This window comes from Xiphophorus couchianus, chromosome 6 (genome assembly GCF_001444195.1).
Source record: "Xiphophorus couchianus chromosome 6, X_couchianus-1.0, whole genome shotgun sequence".
Classification (NCBI taxonomy): Eukaryota; Metazoa; Chordata; class Actinopteri; order Cyprinodontiformes; family Poeciliidae; genus Xiphophorus; species Xiphophorus couchianus.
Window position 1 is genome coordinate 10,648,669 of NC_040233.1, and position 21,586 is coordinate 10,670,254.

At 37.7% G+C, this 21,586-nt stretch overlaps 1 protein-coding gene across 1 annotated transcript in view; it reads right to left on the bottom strand.

The window, feature by feature from the left end:
- The window catches only part of LOC114146939 (calsyntenin-2-like), a 157,929-nt gene that overhangs the window by 37,411 nt on the left and 98,932 nt on the right, over positions 1 to 21,586 (bottom strand). Inside the window, exons 3-9 of the mRNA XM_028021398.1 lie at positions 16,349 to 16,544; positions 13,411 to 13,522; positions 13,045 to 13,141; positions 7,085 to 7,234; positions 4,387 to 4,572; positions 3,518 to 3,775; positions 2,789 to 2,910 (exon numbers count right to left, since the gene is read on the bottom strand). Of these exons, the coding sequence (XP_027877199.1) occupies positions 2,789 to 2,910; positions 3,518 to 3,775; positions 4,387 to 4,572; positions 7,085 to 7,234; positions 13,045 to 13,141; positions 13,411 to 13,522; positions 16,349 to 16,544 (1,121 nt within the window). The remainder of the gene's footprint in view (positions 1 to 2,788; positions 2,911 to 3,517; positions 3,776 to 4,386; positions 4,573 to 7,084; positions 7,235 to 13,044; positions 13,142 to 13,410; positions 13,523 to 16,348; positions 16,545 to 21,586) is intronic.

Below are 21,586 nucleotides of genomic sequence, written 5' to 3' on the forward strand. Positions count from 1 at the left end.
ACATGAGCAAATGAAGACTTCGCTGTATACACCCTATACAGTTCTTACTGTTTGTGTTTGATGTGTAAAGAGTAAAAGTAGTAATATGATAGAAAGCAAAAAAAAAAAACATTTACAGAACAAATGACAAGAGAGTAATAGAAGAGAGGAGAGGAGTCTGGAGGTTGTTTGCTCAGAAGACTGCATTCTGCTGCTTGGATGGCATTTCTTTGTCATGTTCACCTCTAGAGGCTCCAGGGAAAAGAACAGCAGAATGAGAAAAACACTTTTTAATCTACCTTTGACCTAGATCAAACAAATGCCTGTTTGAATGGTACACAGGAGGAAAAGGCATTTTGCTGAACCAGTGACCTGCAATAAACCTTTCTTGGTGAGAGCGAACAAACACTGCGACAGACAGTCCAGAGAAAATACACTCTGCTGGTTAACTTCACATGAGAAATATGAATTTAGACCAAAATAAATTTTAAAAATCACTTGTAAAGGTGTCAATACCCATTGATGCTTTTCTTGTTTTGTGAAATTGCAACCACATATTCGGTGTACTTTAATAGAGGTTTTCAAAATTTGCATTACGTCTAAAAACTCTAAACAACATCCAATGCCATTAACTCTTTTTAAAAGTAACCTAATTTATAAACAGAGTTAAACAGTGTAAAATATTAAATATCAATCTAGGTTTGCTACCTAACATCAAGGAACCCAGTCCAGGGGTGTCAAACTCCAGTCCTAGAGGGCCGCAGTCCTGCAACTTTTAGATGTGCCTCTGCTGCACCACACCTGAATAGAATAATTAGGTCATCAAGGCTCTGGAGAACTGATCTACACACGGAGGAGGTAATTAAGCCATTTCATTCCAGTGTTTTGTACCTGTGGCACATCTAAAAACTGCAGGACAGCGGCCCTTGAGGACTGGAGTTTGACACCTGTGCAGTAGACAGTTCAGAGGTAAAACTGTGGAGAAGCTGAAAGCCGTGCTCAGTTTTATAACAACGTTGAAAGATTTACACATTTCACAGAACACTATTTAATCAGACAAAAAAAAAAAAAAAAATAGGAAAGACAATGGTGCAGCCTCAAAACATGTCATCTACCGAAGCTGATAAGGCAGGTAAGAAGAGCGTTAATCAGACAATTAACTCTGAAGAAGAGAGACTGTTGTTATTGATTTGTGGAATCATTAACTTCACAAATCTGACCTTTATGAATGAGTGGGGAAAGAATCAACAAGTGTTCAATTTAAACATTGTCATGAGCTGCATGGGGGACACAGCAAACATGTTAGAGAAAGTGTGCCACTCAGATGAGAGCGAAATTAAACTCTTTGGGACAAATTACACGTTCTAGAAAAGTTTCACCGTCCAACACTATGAAACATTCCTGCTGTGGGAAGGCCCTTTCTCAGCAGGCACAGGAAAGCTGGTCACGGTTGATGGGAAGATATATATGGAGCTAAATATCCATGGGAAAAAAAACTGTTTGCAAGTGCAAACAAATTGACAATGGGGTGGATGTTGACCTTTCTGCAGGCTGATGATTCTACAGACACAACTATGATGTAAAACTTTAGATCAACGGCTTTATCTGTGTACAAAAGCTGTTGTACACAAATCTCCATCTCATCTGCCTAACCTTGAGGTATAATGCATAGAGAAAAAAACAGATGTGGGGAAAAAAACAGATATGCAAAACTGTAAGTAATATCCCCTAAATGCATTGCAGCTACAAATCTATGGAACACAGTTCAAATTTTATCTGCAAGACAAACTTTGAAAACCGTGGATCATTTTGCATCCACTCTACATTATGCATTTTGGTCCATCACATATAATCCTAATAAAATCTACACAAGTTTGTTTTTTGAAGCACATCAAAATTTGAATAGGTTCAAGGAGCACACATACTTTTGCAAGCTGCTAATCAATAATCCAAGGTAAAACTCTGGTCTGCAAAACCTTATCACACAAACAGAAAAGCCAAAAATATATTTCCTACACCTGCATAATAAACATCCCGAGTGAAACCAAACAAATCAAGTTTTTCACAGTATTCAAGCAATCATACTTAACCAAAATAAGTAGTAGGAGTATACAGATACTAAACAGGAGACTTTAGCAACTCATTTAAATGTAAATTGTAGAGAATTTATCTGCTCAGTAATTCCTTGGATAGTTAAAAGTGACTCAACAAATCTTTAACGTTGGCAGCTCTACCACGGCGCACCGTTCACTGCGACGACGTGAAGAAACGAAGCCAAAGCAGATGGCAAGTCGGAGAATAAAACTCCAGGAAAACTGCCTGCATTGCAACTCCTTTCTTACGCAAGAGAGGCACGGTGCAACATTTGATGGTTTCTTTGTAACCTTCCATAGCAGGTGAGACAACATAATGTGATGCAATGTGCTTTCTCTTAAAACGGCTCTAAAGAACGAAAACCAAAAGCTTCACTGCACAGCGGTTCAAAAATGTTCCAGGTAAATGAAAGATAGCAGCGATCTGCTGCTGGGAGAGCCATTAACCAGAGCTAAATAGACTTTCCACTCTTGATGTGTGTAGGGGTGTGTTTGTGTGTTTTAACTTGTAGCATAGGGGTGTCTGATGCTCTCTTATCTCCCGCCGGGAGAGGAAGAAAGTGATGGAAGGCCGCTGGTAATTAGAGGGGAAAGCGTTTCCCTTCACTACACAAATAGCGATAGCCTTTCACTTGCTGAAGAGAATCACCCTTGGTTTGAGTTTGCACTCAGATGGGGCACAGACACCCCTACACACACACACACACCCTCCTCACCTGCTCCAGCTTCCAGTGGAACTCAGCGGGTCGGAAAGTGTCAATCTGCGTGAAATCTCTCCTGAGCAGGAACACCAGGCGGCAGTTGTGAACATACAGAGAGTAGTGGTGGCGGTTCATCTCTGCACGCACACAAAACACGCAGAACACAATCATTATATGCAAAGTAAACAGGATGCATGCTCATTTTCTGAATTTTCAAGAGAACAAGTGCTCCAAATGAATACTCAAGCTCTTTTTCACTTGAGGACTTCTTTACAGTAAAGCCTGTCTAAGAGATCATTAAACGCTTTCAGAAGAGGAGTTTATTTTTCATAACTCCCCAGTGATTAGCCAATGCTTGTCCTCATATGTCAGAAAAATAACCCACTTTTTATGAAAAAAAAACAAGCTTTGCTCCAAACACCAATTTTTAAGCAAATAAACCATCTGTTAGAAAATTCAGATGGTCTGTGTTGTCTAAATGTTTAATTATGTATTTTAATCTGTAGCATCCAGATATGAAGTAGGCAGAAAAGTTGTAGAGGATTGTGCTTGAGGAATGCATTCAGAGCCTAATTATTCAATCTTTTTATAAGGTATTTTAATTATGTTGGATGCCTCTAATAACAGAGAGGGGAAACATTGAGCTCTTAGGGGAAAAAAAACTGACCTAAGTTTAAGAAAAGGTTAATATTAATGTCATATCAAGCTTCAACACCTTAGCGTAATGTGAGAGGATTTCCCCACCTGTCTTGTCAGAGTTGCACAGTATGGTTTCCTTCTCAGCTCTAAGTCCCGGACTCGGCCCGTGTTTCATCCACGTTGCTATGGTGAACTGGTCTGTCAGGTTCTGCGGCACCACGTGAAACGGAACATTTGCAGCCTGGCGCCCGTCGAACCTGTAGATGAGGTCGCTCTCGCGTCCGCTGTCGGTGAGGAGAGATGCGGTCCAGTTTGTGGAGGGGCTCGGGGCAGGAAGGAGGTCGGTGCTGCCTGAGGCTGCTCCTGGATGTGCCGGTCAGAAAACGTTGACTATTAAACAGAGAAGCACTCAGAAAGTCCACGGCGTCCCGGCAGAAGCTGCAGAGATCTGTTGCTCAGGTGGGAGAATCTGTCTTAAGGACTAAAATAGAAAAAAAATCAGGTCTTTTCGGGAGATTAGCAAGATTTTCGAATCCCTGAGAGAAAGCCCCATCTGCTACTTACAGAAAATACAGTTTTTGTTGGTTATGTGACAAATGTGAACAAGTTCATGAGGTACAAATACTTTCACAAGGTACTGTACAATGTGTTTCTGGGTAAAAATGGATCAAATAAATGTCACATTACTGAAAGTTTGGAATTAATTTGGGAAGTTTCATTATTTTTTTTAAAAAAAATGCTCCTTTAAATAACGTGCAAGATTGAAGTACTATGATGGAAATGGGTCTATTACTCCACTGAGAAGGTTAAGATGTCAGGAGGTAATTTTATATCTGAATTAAAATTTTATGCAGTCTTAGTTCTTGGCTATCAAAAAGCTCACCTCTATTTAATTAGAACATTCTCACTTATTTATTTATAACAATCCATCCTCTCTACTCTTTTTTTCCCCTGTACTTTGTATTCTTCCTTACCACAAAGTTTCTGCAGAGACTTTTCAGAGTAGGTTTCACGGTCGCAGCCCTTTCCGATGTGATTTGTCTGCAGCTCCACCATGGCCTTCACACCTGACAGCGGACCGCCGCATGTTTCCAGGTGCATCTTGGGAAAGAGCTGCTTGCTTCCGGTCCCCGGCTCGTAGTCCACTCGCTTGTTCCAGCCTAAAAGTACGACGAAGATTTGAAAAGTTTGTACATATTTGGTTTTATGCGCACAGCCTTCACCTTAGAATTGAACGGCTTGTTCCTTCTTGTTATTTGAAGAATTTTCAGGGGAAGATTTTTATTTATTATTTGCTCAAACAGAATGATGGAATTACTCAACTGCTAATAAGATTGCTGAGCAAAAAGGTTTGTAAAAGAGAGCTCCCTTGCTTTCTACTGCCAGCTGGACAGACAGCTTTTTTATCACCAAGTTGTTGAGGCTTTTATTCAGTGTGTACCAAAATGCCTCCATTGGGGCAGTGGAAGAGACTCAACATGCTGATGTTGCCGTGTGCATGTCACATCGTCAATGATATCAAGTCTCCTGGGAAAATTACCGAGAGAAACAGATTGTGATTAGGACAGCAGCGAGAGACGGCGTGGATCTCAAGTCAGTGTGAGGGAGACTTCATAAAACTGCAGCTGCAGAAGCATTGCTGACCTTTGCACATGAGAAAATAGGTTACAGAGGGGAGTAGAGCTTTAAATGCATCGTTGCTTTATGTTTTATTCAAGGTTTTAAGCTAGTAGAGGTTAATGGTTTTACATTATGCTTCGCATGGGTTAATGATATTGCTTTATAGCCACTTTTATGAGACCAAATTTGAAGAAATAATGCAACATTTATAAGGATGTTGGTATAAAGAAAGAATTTTAAGTGTTAGGTGATGTTTCAAGTAAAATATTCTTAGATCTCAGAAAACCTGGAAAGAAATTACTTTGGTTTATTGCTGCTTTCATTGCTTCTTATGTAAAACTAGATTGACTTTAGACATTATTTTCTGACTATCTTTTTTCTACCTGTCTCTCTTAAAGGATATATTAACCTGCATGTTATGAAGGATCAGCACTTAAAACTAATTTATGTGCATCCATGAGTATGTACTCCTGTTTGGTCACATCTGTCTCATCCACAACTGCAGGCTAAAGATTTTTCCTAACAAAACGATGCGTTTCATTTTGTATAAAACATAATTATGAGCTAGACTGCTCATCTAGACTGCTTTTACCATAATAAAAAGTTAATTACAGTAGACAGTGCTCTGCTGGCTTCCTTTTCATGCAGGAGGGAAATTTACAGCACCTATTCAAAACAATTCATGAGCTATAAATACAATCACAAATTTCAGTGTTTCGACAAAAGTGGTGTACAATTGTGTAGTGGAAGTAAAACACTTTTGAAATTGTTTTCCAAAGAAACAATCAGCAACGTGTGGCATTAATTAATGTGTATTCAGAACCTGAGTCAATAAACTGAAGTTATGGCTGCAAGTCTGACAGAGTGTGTCTTGAGCAGCTTTGCAAGACTGAACATTTCCTCAAATTCCAGTCAAATAAATCAAATTTGATGGAGAGCATCTGAGAGCAGTCATTTCTAAATCTCCTGGATAAAAGTAAGGCTCATTACAAAGGCCTGACTATATTTACTTATACATCATAGTTATGTAGTACTTTATGCTGGTATCACATTAAACTGGACTTCAAGGTTGCGATGTTCAAAAGTTTAATAATAACATCGGCATAGTAGAAAACTCAATTCATTTTGAATATTAAAGTCTGGAGTGTTGCTTGGATTAACACAATGGAAATTTAGAGATTTTTTTTTTTTTCTGATGCTCTTTTCTTTCCGCATTGATTACAAACACCAAACTGATTAATTTCTCTTTTGTCTCACTTGCTGTTTGTTGTAAGCACTTTAAATTATTCACACAATAGAAATATAATCAATACTGCTAATGGTTTAATCTAATCATTTCAAAAATTTGAACAAATAAATACAATAAAACTTGAGTAAAAATTGACATGTTTTGTTAGGTTTTAACTATTAGTTTGAAGGCATTGCTATTAACTTTGAGCTGTACCAAAGTCACCACTTTGTAGCATATTAATTTGTAAGAGGATAAAATGAGTAAAATATCTCCACCCAGACTGGTTTTTCTTTCATCAAAGTTATAAAAACAGTCGTCACGCTCCCTCCATCACTGGAACTTTGTTTTCTTTTGTTTGTCTCTCTTGTAATCTGTTCATTTAACCTCTTCCTTCGCCTCCTTCTCTCTCTCCCTCTCTCCTCCCTTTCTTCCTGTCTCTCTCTCTCATTCCTTCATGAGCTGGGTTCCTGAGCTGCTGTCAGAGCAGACAGGTGAAGCAGCAGGGGAGATGGGCTGAACTGAATGCCAAGCTGTTGGCATGTTAAAGAAGAAGAAAAAAGGACCGGTCTGGTCAGCTTTCCCTCCTGAGGTTTGTGTCAGGTCCTTTGATTTCCTTCAGAGACATTCAATATAAAATGAGAGAGAAGTTCCTGAACAAAGCAGAGTCTGCCCATAAGACTGCTCTGAATTGCAATCTTCAACTTTGAATGCATCGGCTACATTTAGGTGCCTGAAAGCAATATATAAACACTAGTCAGTGAGTTTCTATCGAGTATTTCAAGGCAAGACATCGTGTGTGCAATTCAGTGGTTGTTTCTGACCTTGCCATCCAGGTTTGCAGACAGGCTTGACTTCGATGTGAACTGCCACATCCTCTTTTGCTTTCTTCTGACCGCAGTCAAAGGCAGACACCATAATCCTGTAGCTCTGCTGCTTTTCATAACTTAGTCGCTCTGTGTTTCTGATGTTACCTATGGGGGAAACGAAAACAAAGAGAAAAAAAAGGGGATTATTCCTCAGCTGAGGAAACTACAATTATATGCAGAGTTTTTAAAAAAAAGCAAGCAAAAGCAAACCGTGGAACTGAAAGGAAAATAACTTTTAGACTGATGTCACAGTTGAGTGAACTTCTATTGCATTGAAAAATAAACAACCTTCTTGTGAAAATTTTGTATAAACTAGGATGGACAGATTGTCTTTTTCAGTCTGCATAAAAGCAACAAATGACTTTAGACCGATGTCAGTAGTGCAGCCAAATGTTACTGAATTCAAAAGCAGTGTAACAAAATATAAGTTCTGTATTGTAACACATTCATGTTTATGTGGCGATATTTTAAAACCCCACAGGAGGCTTATCAAGGATTAACTGTTGCTGAGTTTCTCTCTTTCTCTGTGAATGTTCCCCATTTTTCATTCATGTTTGTGGAAAAGTTGAGATTCAACATTCACTCATGTAGCATCGTATGTCACTGTTTAATGGTTTTGTTCATATTCTTCAGCTAAAAGTTTATCTACACAATTAATAGATTCTAAAAGTTTTATGTCATAGTTTCATTTGAGTAATTAAATGAAAAGAATGGCTGAAAAAATAAAAAGATAGAATTATCTGTACCTTTTTTTCTTTGTGTGTCAGTGACATAGAGAGATATGTGATTTAAAACATTTTCCTGGCCCTTTTTTTCTCCACTTTTATACTCTCAAAATCAAAGATATAGCAGCTCAAATAACCTTATTAAATAATAAAACAGCTCTTGAGCATAAAGGTGTGGTTCCACCGCAGGAAACTTTTCCAGGAACCCAGGAAACATTCCTGAGGGGAAATTAAAATTTTTGGATAAATCCTAAACTAAATGCACAGCCTTGTAGTAGGAGGACACAAAACTATTTCTTATGGTACAATATTCTCATTATTCTCATCATTATATATCAGTTTATATTTTCTATTGCTTATTAGGATTTTTGTATTAATATAATATTTTGCATTAATATTAATACAATGTATTAATATTGTTTGCATTTGAATGCATTGATAAAATCCACCAACTTCAGTGAAAATATCGTATTATAGTAACCACAAACTCTCACCATCAGTGTCTCAACGGAGACGAAAAAAGAGAGCGCACCGCTCTCATTAAAGCTTCTTAAAGATATGTGGACTGCTAATGTCATGATTATTTTATAGTGTTTATTTTCTGGAAAACAGATTCAAGAAATCACAACTGTCCAGGATTGTTGATCATTCAGAGATGCTGAGTTGTTGCACTACTGCACGTCTGTGTTGTTACCGTTTCAACGAGACACATCTCAGGCTTTAATTATTAAAGATCAGCAGATTGTTACGAACTTCCTCTGAGCAAGAAATTATGTTTAACGCGGTTTCAAAGCTTAATTGCCATGAAACTGTTATAAACTGTCTTTAGATGTTGCCATCCCAATCAGACCTCTCCTTATCTTTCCTTTGATTTTCCTGGACAAAATGTCAAGATGGGCGTAGTTAATTTGAAAATCAATCCAAGTACAGATTTCCACACAGTTTGGAGTGGCAATCTGTGGCTTTTAAACCATAATCACTATGAGACAATGTGAAATTGATGCTGCTTTGGTCTGATTTCACAGCCTTTAAAGCCACTCTGGATCGTGTCGAGAGTCTTCAGTGTCAGAGGATATAATCTAAGAAAATGGCCTGGTCATAATCCCCACTGTTGACACGCACACAACAAATAACTGAGGTTGATAGAAAGGTTGCAGGAGTTAAATTTGGGCAAAATCTTTCAGAAGCCAATAGTAAAAATGTTCTGTAAATGTCTGCTTAGACAGATATTATTCAAAATACATCTTGGAAATTGCCATGAATATTAAAATAATAGTTGTTTAGACATACTAAAACTAAAAAATGAGAACTCAAGAATAAACATACTCTACTACTGGCTATTTGTTTTGTACACTATGCATTAAACTTAACCCAAATTCAAACTACTCATTTCTAGGATATGTCTTGCATTTTAGCTTTTATTTTTTTTTAAATGTATACATTTTTAATCCTTTTACTTATTTTCCAGGGGTTTTATGAAGCCAGATTGGCTTAAGCTCAGATATCACTTTTTGGTTTTCCTGCAAACCCAGGACATGTTTTGCAGTGTTGTTTTTTTTTTAGCAACACTGAAAATATCATTGCTGTCTCTATCTAAAGACTCGATGGTACAAAACCCCCTCACTCTGCTTTGGTAAAGAGGAATGAAGGAAGCGAGTGAGATCCAGTCGGCTCAGAGAACATCAGAATGTAAAAGAAAGATAAGCTGACATGACAGAAGAAGACAAGCGAGGAATCAAAGTCAGACAGGGAAAATCTCTCACCCCGACAGTCTGAAACCCAAATAAAATAGAAACATACCAACAATGTTTCTGCCACTTAACAACAGGTGGAACAAACTACAGTAATTGTACAAATGGTAACTGCTTCTAAGTGCTCTTACAGTTTGTTTAGAGTTATTTATTGTATTTTATTTAATGTATAGTGCCATAAGCTGCTGGGCTGATGTTAACCACCATCTTGATTTTCTCTTTTCTTAGAAGAAATACAGTGAACCTGAATGTGTCTGTCGTGAAGTCAACCTATTGGACCTGAGACGAACATCGAAGTGTTACAGCATGAATATGATATTTATCATATTTTGGGCTTTTTAGTAGCAGGGCAGTGTTGAAAAAGAGGAATGTTGGAGTTTTGGGTTAGGGTTAGGCGTTTGCCCTATCTTGGCTGTCGTAATGTTTACATTAGGTGGTTATTTGCAGAGAAGCTGGTGATTAAAAAATGGAGGTGCTACAAGTGTGAAAATGCACTCAGAATAAAACATGTATTTCTAGGAGTTTTACAGTATTTTTAGCAACTGATATGAAAGTAAAGCATTGTTAGAACCGGTCTTAATTTTCTACTGTGACGAGAGACACTTTACAGGCTTTATTCTCATACAAGAAGACCAAGAGTGGCAAACTGTCTAAAACAGCCTCCATTTCCTAAGAACTATCTCCTTATATCACCATTAATGCAAACTTAACTACAGTCTAAAGGTTAATAAAATAGTATTCACTTAAAAAGGAAGTCTGTTTTGGTCTTAGTCCTAACCCTTAGCATTAGCTTCCAAGATCAAGTACTGTACAGGTCTAGTCTTGCCTTCTTGCCTATCATTTTAATGGTTATTTGAAATAAACTATCCCTGATTCATTTTCAATTCACTCTTTAGTCTTTAATAAAAATGACTACACATCTAACATTAAGCCTTGCAGCAAGAAGGTCCTGGGTTCGATTCCCGGCCGGGGTCTTTCTGCATGGAGTTTGCATGTTCTCCCTGTGCATGCGTGGGTTCTCTCCGGGTACTCCGGCTTCCTCCCATAGTCCAAAAACATGACTGTCAGGTCAATTGGTTTCTCTAAATTCTCCCTAGGTGTGAGTGTGTGTGTGAATGGTTGTTTGTCCTGTATGTCTCTGTGTTGCCCTGCGACAGACTGGCGACCTGTCCAGGGTGTACCCCGCCTCTCGCCCGGAACGTAGCTGGAGATAGGCACCAGCAACCCTCCCGACCCCATTAGGGACAAGGGTGACCAGAAAATGGATGGATGGCTGGACATCTAACATTAAGTATTTGATGCAGAGCAGTTCAATTACTTTTTCTATTTTGTGCTCCCTTCCACATTACAAAGTTACCACGGCTCTACAGAGAAAATCTAACCAATAACCTGCAGCTTACCCTGCCCTCCAAGCAGTATTATTGAGCGTGTGAGGAGAGTAAGTCAGACTGGTGTCAAGTACACAGGAAAAAACATACCTGGAGATTAAAATCACAAAGCAATAAGACAAAAAATATTAATAAAAGCATGAACCACCCAGAGAGAGGTGAGTAACTGTAGAGAAAGTTTGTGTTTCTGTCTGACTGAACAGCAAACACACACATACACACACGCCGTCTGCCTTCAGCTTGCATTGCACTCCACTCAGATCACGTCGGGCTAGAGGCAGTCTAACTCCCAAAGTGAAATTTTATACAGACAGATATGCTTTAAATAGTGCATTCAACAGAAATAGAACACAACCATTTAAGCAGATAGGACAGGTGGGAAGAAATAAGTTAGTAAATGATTAAAAAAAAGAAACAAGCTTTAGTTTTGTGGTAGATACTGTAAATGTTCAGCTACTTCTGAACCAAGAAGCATTAAAATGCTAACATATTTTGCACATTTTTACATTGTGAGAAATTCCTTTTCTCATTTCAAATCCTCTTTAATAGTACTGTATATCTTTCATTGCTAGCTCCCACAGAAGGTTGCGGGATTTGTTTTCACATCTGTATTTAGCACAGATGTTTCATGTTTACAAAAAGTTTGAGAGATCACAAGGAAATCATGTACAAAAGAGAAAATGTCCCATTTCTCTCATCAAGCCATTAACCTTTCTGTTTGTGTTTAAATGAGGCAGAAATAACACAGTTAGCAGAAAACAGCCTGCTGCTTGTAGTACAATTTAATCATATATTCCAAACGATATGTTTATGATTACACAGGACTCCAGAGGGGTGAATCATCGATTATTTCCTGTGAGGGCACTGTAAACCTGGTTTAAAATTCAGAAAAATGTATAAAATAAAGTGTTCAATTTTACTTTCTTGAACTTGTTCTCCTTCATATTGAACAGCTTATTTCCCCCTAATGATACAACACCTTGCAAAAAATTCATACAACTTGAATTCTTCCAGTTTTGTCATGTTACAACATATTTAATGTATGCAATGCAATGTTATGTCATCATCTGATAAGTAGTGCACAATTGTGAAGTGGAAGGTAAATCACAATTTGTTTTGAAATTTTAAAAAAAATCCAACCTGAATCTATATCCCACTTACTCTGATACCTTCATATTAATTTCAGTTTATCCAAAGACCTTCAGACCTAATTATGTTGAGCATTAAACATCTCATAAAAGACTGATTAAAATGGTGAGCGTGCAATAATGTTCACCTAAAATAACAGAACCAAAGAAAATCTGTGGGGCCGGGGCGGACAATGGTCCCAAACACACAGCAAGTCAAAATGTAATGGTTTAGACCAAAGCTTACCTTTGTGTTGACGGCCTAGTCAAAGCCCACACCTAAATCCAGTAAAGAATCTATATTAAGACTTGAAAATTTGCAAATGCCCTCCACCCAATCCGTCTGACCTTGGTTTGTCATTGACTTCAAATTCAGAAGATAAATGTACAAAAATTGTAACGCAACAAAAAATGGTTTCCACAAAGTATCGACTTTTAAGAGCTGAATACAAAAGCCCACTATAATTTCAAATGTTTTATTAGTAAAAACATTTGAACGCCAAGAATCAGCTTCCTTTCACTTCACAACTGTGCACTACTGTGTGTCAGTCCTAAGATGCAGTCTTTATGAAATCTGTTGATGTGTGAACCCAAAATCTTGATCAACATAAAGTAAAAACTGTGGAAAACTTTATGGGCCATGAATACTTTTGCAAGGCTCAGTGTGAAATATATATCTATAACTATTTCTCTAGCACTTTGTTATATAAAGCAAGTTATTTACAATGTACATTCTCAATTAAAGTATTTTAGGAGATTACATCTTTTCACTGAAATATGAGACACGACAAATTGCTTTGAATCAGAACCAGCAGCTCATACCTATTATTTACACCGGTGCCCCATAAAACATTCCAAAAGGACAAAAAAATAAGGTTCCTCAACTTTTTACCACTCACTCATGCATGCATGCAAAAAACTTACCATTGCGGTCTATGGCAAATGGGGTTCCTCCAGTCACAATTTCATAGTTACAGATCTGACTGTACTGCGGTGAACAGTCCTGGTCCCACGCCTCCACCTGAAATTAAGTTCAGACAAACGGTGCTTTAACATCTAATATCTCAAATACGAGACATAAAAAAATAATAATGGAGGAAATTTTAAAACATTTTAGCTAAAGGCTAGTGTTCTCACTAGGGATGCACCAAGAAAGAAAAAGGGGGGTGAGGGGGGTCTGATTTATTCACTACTCCCTTCACACCATACAAAATAATGACCAGCAAAAAAGAACTGACATTGCTTAGTGGTTCAGTTTAACAACCTCACAATCAATATCTAAATAAATACCTGCAGGATGCTGTCATAGATCTTGCCTTCAGTCACTGACGCCTTGTACAGAGACTCTCTAAACACGGGGCTGAACTCGTTGACATCATCCACCTGTATGTGAATCACAGCCCTGAATTCAGGAAGACAAGGTGAAAGAAGGAAGCCCATTGTAAAATATGGACATAAAAAAAGCATGGATGATTTATGAAAAAAAGAAAGAAAGAAAAAGGAGGGGAATGATAAAAGAAAAATAGGTATGGAAGAAGAGATGACAGAAGGAAAATTTGAGTCATGAGTGGGGACTGAAATGCCCCCAAAGTTTATTTCGTCGTCAGACGCACAAGCATGAGAGTGTTCAGTCTTCAGGGGCTCACAGGCAGCAACGTCAACGCATTTGTTTGAGAAGAAAATGACAGTGTGCCAACTCAATGTTGCCACATCTTTTGATAGGATGTGAGAATGTGTACTGGATCTCTGAATAAAGTTTGTGTGTCATGGGTATGCTTATTAAAAAATATATATATGTATGTGTCATACTTGCATCTAAAAGCTAATTGCACTTTGATTTACTGATGCACAGCAACTATAAATTCAGCTTTCAAAAGCATTGATGGACGACATGAACAAAAGAGTAAGAGGAAGCACAACGATTATGTAGATTACTGCAATCTTGCTGGAGTGTTCCCAGAGTAGACACTGAGACAAACTGACAATGAAAACAGAAACAAAAGCCAATTTCACAAGAGGGCAATAAAAGGACAAAACGAGAGGGCAAGGCCAAAGCCTGAATTCTGAATATGAAGGATTTAATAGGTAGCTTGGCATAGCTGCAGGCTAGAGAAATGACTCTATACAGCAAGTTAAACTTTTTGTCTTGACTTTGCTGTGGCAACATTAGAGATTTTACTTTCACCATTAATGATTGGACCATGGCACTGAAAAATCTAGTATTTATCTTTGGATTCTTTGAAAGAAACAGATTTATCTTTCAAAACAAGACCTTAACACTAGAAGCGCTGAAGGTAGTCCACGTAGACAACACTCCTATGCAGTCTAGAGATTGTCCAAATGGCCTGAAGGATTGTAAGTACCCTTAAGTACCCTGGTAATGGCCTCAACGCATCTCACAGTTGCACAATTGTTCCTTAGACTTAGACTTCGACTTAGACTGGATAATGCAGCACAACATCAGCTGCAAAAGGTCACATCTCTCCAAAAACACTTCATGTATGCTTCAAAACTAGACTGAAGAGCATTACCTACCAGCATTACCAGCATTACCAGCAGGAGATCCGATGTGATACCAACATGGACTATTCACACTCCTACCTTCTGGCACCCACCCCCAACATGGACTATTCACACTCCTACCTTCTGGCCTGACGGTCAACGACCACATTGTCAATTGAAGAATGGATGCTAATTTGAGCCATCAGAGCCATCAAGAGTCGTTGGTTCTTTTGGCCCTGTTTCAGCCAGTCTGGGGAGAAATCAAAAACCTAGCGCTTCCAGTTAAGTAAAGTTATTCTCAAAGTACAGAATCCAATGGATCTGGATTGAACAGCAAGTGAATCCAGATCTGGATCCCAGCCCACACTTTCAGGTAAAGAAATGCACCTTATACTGTATATTGACGCATAAAATATGGTAATGTAAACAAAGTTAGGTTAAAATAAATGTCATGTTTTTGTCGTATAATATGTAGCCAAATATAACAAAGAGGATTTGCTATTCACAAGTTAGACATGAAGCTTAAGATCTCCTGATAAACAATGCTCTTTATTATTTATCGCAATGTTTTTGTAAGTCACAACCTATTAGTAAAGCAGAATGTGCAGCTTAGTGTGTTTTCTAACACACACTAGCAAATCTCTCAACTAAAACTAATAAATTTGCCCATTTGACTGATGTTTTCGCACTAAGGTCTGCAAATGAACCAACATTAGATGCAGTTTTCTTCAGCAGCAGTCGTCACTGTCAACATTTTACTGTGCATCTAAGAAGGCACATCTGGCCAGTTAATGCCATTAGCCTAATGAGGAATATTTAGGGTGTTGTGTTCAGTAGCATGTCACAAAACCACACACACAAGCAGACATACGTACACTCTTTTATTTGAATTTTTTTTCTGAGGAAAACCATCACACATCCGTCTCTCTTGTTGCATGTTTCCCACTACAGAGCAGTAGTTTATTTTAGCATCGTTCCATCTCTCACTCAAAGAGCAGAGACTTTGATTTGGTGTTGTCCACACCACTATGCCTGTCTGCCAGTCTAATTCCTGAGCTGCAAATGCAAAGACAGACAAATCTTATTGAAAGGCAAAAAGCACAAAATATTCTTTCCTGTACTAATCATAGATGGTGGTAGTTTATATGTAAAATATTGTAGCTATTGATATAGATTGTTTCTGTGAACTATTCCTCTTCACTGATCAACATTTCTCCCGATTGAAAGCTTTCATCACACTAGAAATATTTATACATTCTCCTACTGCTTCCCAATGTTGAATTATTTAGTGTTATTTCAGCTTTTAATTTTATGTTGTCTTTTAAGTTCCTCTTCATAGAAGCTACATCTGGCCAGGCATTTTGATTAATTGTGACTGCTGCCAACAACTTCTGCCAACAACTGTGTCTCTCCTGGACAATGGCTGAGCTTTTGCTGCGACTAACGTTATGTGCCGTCTACCAACTAGACTAGGAAACTGGCTCTGATTTGCTTGTTTAGCTACGTTTCTGTTCTAGAGGTCAATCTACTGCTCTTAACTCGTTACTTTTTCTCTACCATAGAAAGTGCTCCTCCTATGTGTTTCTTTTCTTTTTTTTTGTGTCGTCTCAAACACCCAGTCAGCTGTGGCAGGTCGCTGCTGGAGGCTTCTCGCTGTTAAAAGGGAGTTTTTTAAGGCTAACATCCAGAGTTACATAAAGATTTGTAACCCTGGCGCTGGACTTACTTGTGAGATTTTTTCCAGTTAGCTCCACTAGGGCCGTCGCCGCAGTCGTAAGCCTGGATGATGAAGGTGTATTCCTTCTGGCTCTCACAGTCCACATGACTGCTGGCTCTCAGGACTCCTTCTCCTGATGTGCGATTCAACACCACTGCCTCAAAAGGGGCATCCTGACCAAAGATCTTGAAGGAGCAAATCTCCCCTGGGAAGAAGAAGAAAAAGAAAAAGAAGGGGGAAAAAAACGAATTCAACTTGGTGGCAACAAAATGAATAAATCAAGCGATTGTTGTGTTTTAGTGGATGATTCGAAGCTACTGTATATGTGTGTTGCTGAGTCAGCTAAGTAACATTTAAAGGAAGAATTAAAAAAAATCAAAAAGTATTTAAAAATTATTGTTCACCAGTAAAATCCTTCTGTCGTGTTTGGAAAACAAAAAAATCTCTCTCTGGCAGTGTCGTTTGTGTGTTTGCTGAAAATAAACCATCCAATGCCAAAGTCTGATCTTTGACTGAAATCCTTTGGCAGAAGATAGAAGAATTTTAATATAATTTTGTATAATATTGTATGTTTTGTCTTCCCCTCTACACACACACACCCACACACACCCCTCCAACCCCTCATTGCTCTCCCTCAAGAGTAATATTATCAAACCCAGCAGTAGCTCTGAAACCACTCAGTGTTGACGAGAATTCAAACATGTGGGCAATGATTTTGAACTAACAAGAAAACACAGCAGCTGGCTTTTTGCTTTGTTCTTACAGTACAGCTATTATTGCAAATTTCAGCCTCTGTTTCATTTCTCTGCACAGAAACCTTGTCAGCTCCTGGTGTGCCCTATGGAGAATTATTGTTTCTGATTTTTCATGTGCACCAGTTAACGCCACTGAGTGAAGGTATGTCTCTCACGTGACTTTAGAAGTTCATTTCATGCCCAGGTTTTTGATTCTTTGATATTGGGAAGCGCGTTGGAAAAGAAACTAAAAGAACGTTTCAGCGGTAGAGGATGTGTGTCTAAATGTCCAAATGTCCACTTTTCAAGATCTGAACCTCTTCGTAAGCTGACTCAATTGTTTGAATCCAGCTTTTCTGAAAAATAATGGTCCTGTCCGTAACAGATGGCTTCAAGGTGACATGTATTTTCACACTTAAAGTCTGTGCAAAGTAGGCAAAGCAATTGCAGAGATGCAGTTCAACACAGATGTATAGAAAATACCTTCTCAGCTATAAGAGCAGGAAAGAAAGACTAGCCTTGAACCTGCTTCCACTTGCAAGTTTTACATAAGTGGAAAAAAATCCCCAATAATATGAATTTAATATAGTGCTGCCACCTTTATGCATAAACCTTGACATTCTGGTGCAAAGGGGGGGAAATATGTTTCTACTTAACACTTTGAGGATGAATGCAAATCCATTTTCTGCTCCATCTGTTGCAGGAAATGCATTTTCTTGGATTGCTTTTTATATGAGAACATGACAGAAGTGTGGAGAGGAGGAAAGGAAATGAAGACGAATTTGATGGCCCAATGTATATGTAAATTGTTGTGGCAGATATTTTTGCCAACTAATGCATACTTTCCACACTTGCCTTTTGCTTTGCCTTACCAGATGGAACAAAGAAATTTCTCACTGACGTGGAGCATCAAAAAACAAAAAGAAGTCCATTTCAATTATTGCCTCCTCTGCAGTATCTTTTGCAAAATTTTTGGTACCCCTGAAACCTTTTCAACATCTTATCACGTTGCATCTACAAGCTTTGACTGGATCATTCTAAAATATGTACCTGCTTTGATATAACCCATTTTAACCGTTTTCCATGAATGCCAGGTTTCTGGACTACATGAACAACAGTAACACATTTCTGCAGATCCTCAAGAATGATAACGGGCCCATTGGCTGCTTCTCTAAATAACTGCTTTCCTATCCTGACCTGTCAATTTAGGTGAACGATTATGTCTTGTTAGGTTTGCAGCTTTGTCATCCTCTTTCTATTTCCAGATGATGGATTGTGAGATATCCAAAGCTTGGAATATTGTTATACCATAAACGATATGAAAATTTATCCTGGTATCAAAATTCAGTAATAATGTTGTTATGACTGGTAACTGACTTTTACTGACATATATATATATATATATATATATATATATATATATATATATATATTAGGGGTGGGACTTTAACACATTAATTTTGATTAATTACTTACATAGATTTTACTACAATATGACCAACCATCATCCCATCCCAAAACACAGAAACAAATATTATAATGAAAATAAACATTGGTTATTAATATCAGCTCAGTTTTACGTACCAGATCAAAATGACACTAATTTAACTAAAATTTTTTTTTAAAAACTACAAAATGACTAATGTCAGACAATACTGATGTTGATGTCAATATTTTATGCATCTCAATTAAAAATGTGCACCAAACCTTTCAGATTCATGATTGTACAGAAATCTTCTGAGCCATGTATCATCAGCCTTGAGCTGCATAATTATGCACTACTCATAATAGCAATCGCATAAAACCCCAATGAAATACACTGAAGTCTGTAGCTGCAACATTACTGACTGTTAAAGAAGTACAAGTGGGTTCAATACTTTCTCAAAGCACTTAGACTTAGACTTAGACTTGTACTTTATTGATCCCTTGGGAAGACTCCCTCAGGAAATTGAAGTTACCAGCAGCTCCCAGGCAAAAAACAAAGATAACACACAGTAAGTAAAGTGCAAAAGAATACAAAATACAAATTAAATACTAAGGTACACACCAAATGTGAGTAACCAAAACCTTAAATTATGCAAGAAACAAGGAATAAGAATATAATATTTTTTCTACCTGCATGCCAGGTAGAAAAAGATGCTAAGTTTTCTAGTAAATACATATTGAAATAGATTTTTTCAGTAGGAACTTGACCCCTTGCCATGCAACATTAATATAGAAAAGCAAAGAAGTCAGCTGAAATGAATTCAGTAGCAACAATGATCCAAAATAGATGGCGCTCCACAGGAAGCCTGAGTCCAATAAGCTCCATCCACAGAAATGTCAAGCTGTCAGGAAATATGCATTTCACAAAATGTAAAATTGCTAATATAATGGAAACAGACAGAATGAACACGATTAATGAGAAAATGATTCTCCATGAGTGAATGTGTTGTCACAAAGAGCCAAAACTAATTTGTGTATTCCCTGTGTAAAAGGACCTGACGGAGCGTTTAATTTCCTCCAATTTTATTTCAATTTGTCGAGTTTACCAGTTGCTCACACTTTGTCTAGAATCACACTGAGAGATACATCAAACTCATCTGTATGTAGGCGAAACAAAGAAGAACTGTCCAATAAAGCTGAGGGCCATACTTTTATTTCTTGAAGGCGTAGCGCGCACACTGAATTAGAAGGTGAAGACAAACTCTTGACAGCTAATGTACACACACAGGTGTATAAGTCTTAATAAAGTGTGATAAATTGAAGCATGGAGAGAATAGGTTGGGAAGCTTCCCTTTTAATTCGAGAGTTTTGGGAATTTAAAGTCCTTTAGATTAAAGCAAGTGCACATCATTAGTAAAGAAAATGCATTACATCCTGCTCTACAATAATAAAATCCACAGTTAAAGAAGAGCAGACAAATAGGATCTGTTTATTTCTTAGTATCTGCAAACATAATTGTGAAAACAATAAGAAGCGATCTCCAGAGTGAGCTTAAAGCACAAGCTCTCAGTCAGACCTCAAAATAGAAACAGAAAATTTAAATCTCTTCTTAATCAAAACACTGCTGACAACCCATCTGGTGTTTTTGTTCCTGAGTAGAGAGAAGGAGATGCAGAAGCTCCATGTCATGGTGAGTTTTGTGTGTTTGTGTTGGAGGTTGTGAACGTGGTGGGAGGGAGCAGTAAACCTTGATTAAAGGAACTTTCAAAGCATGCAGAGTATCAGTGGGCCTTAAGCCTCCCGTCCCTCACTCTCCCTCATTGCCCAGTTCACTGTCGTCATTACTGTTCTACTTTAATTAAAGACTGGAATGAACTGCACTTCTTTACTGAATCATTAACCACTGTAATACTTCTGCATCCACACAGCAATACTTTGTCTCTGCAGACTAGAAATGCTAACAGTGGAGGGTATATTTTAAGAAAACTTAACTCTTAGTGTTTTATTTAGGATCTTTGTAACGTACTATAACAAACCCCATTGGGCCTGCCAAACTTTTTTAGCTACAATACCAGAGTAAAGACAATTAAATTCATATGCATGCTACACTTTTCACATTTTAAAAAATAAAGTACAATTTTTCTTCAATATCTCATTATTGTACGGCGCCCCATAGGGGACATGGAAGATTTTTTTTTCTTTTGCATTCTCTCACAATATTAATGTACTGATCAGTTAAAGCGGCATAATTGAATACTGTAAACCTTTCTATCGGTGGCCATTGTACTTTCTGCTATAATATAAAGTTTTTGTGAGGTTTTTTCATGTATGTTAATATCTCGTTGTGAAATATGTGAAGTTTGATCTTTTTCTTTAGGATAAAAATGCACCACAAACCCATGATTTAAACAGAAACCTTCTGCAAGAAGGAAAGAAAGAAAAAATACATCCAAACTATTTGGACTATTTCTGAGTTATTATCACAGGGTAATAAAACATCTGATAATTTTTATTGTGTCTTTTTTATGTTGGTGGTCTGAATGGTTTAAAGGGCCGTTTTCATGTGCAGCTCCATCTCAGCCTTGCACAAACAGACATAAACTGGTAGCGAATAAATCAATTTTCAATCAGTTTTTTGCACCAAAGAGTTAAGAATAAACACGTTTTCACTGAGGCTCTTTAAATATGCATAGATTTGAAATTTTAAATTGACATTTGTGACTGTATACAAAGTAGACCAACAAATATTGCAGTAAGCATATTGTGAGGGAACGCAAAGGTTTTGCAAGGTAACGCAAAATAAATTTTTTTCCCAGTGTTCCCTAGTGGGCTCCGCATTATTGCACTATTTTGTGTTGGTCTGGTATGTTTGATTTTATTAAGACTCTCTATACAGATGAAAGAGCACTCTGACTAAACCTTTTATTCAAATCGTAGAAAAATGCGAGCAAGCCACTAAGTACACCACCTGAAAATAAGTCGAAAGGAGCTGCTCTTCAGCTTCTTCGAGCAATGAAAATGCAAATGGGAGGAGGATGATAAAAACAAATTAGGGTTCATAGCCTTTCAATGAGCTTTTCCTCTGCTG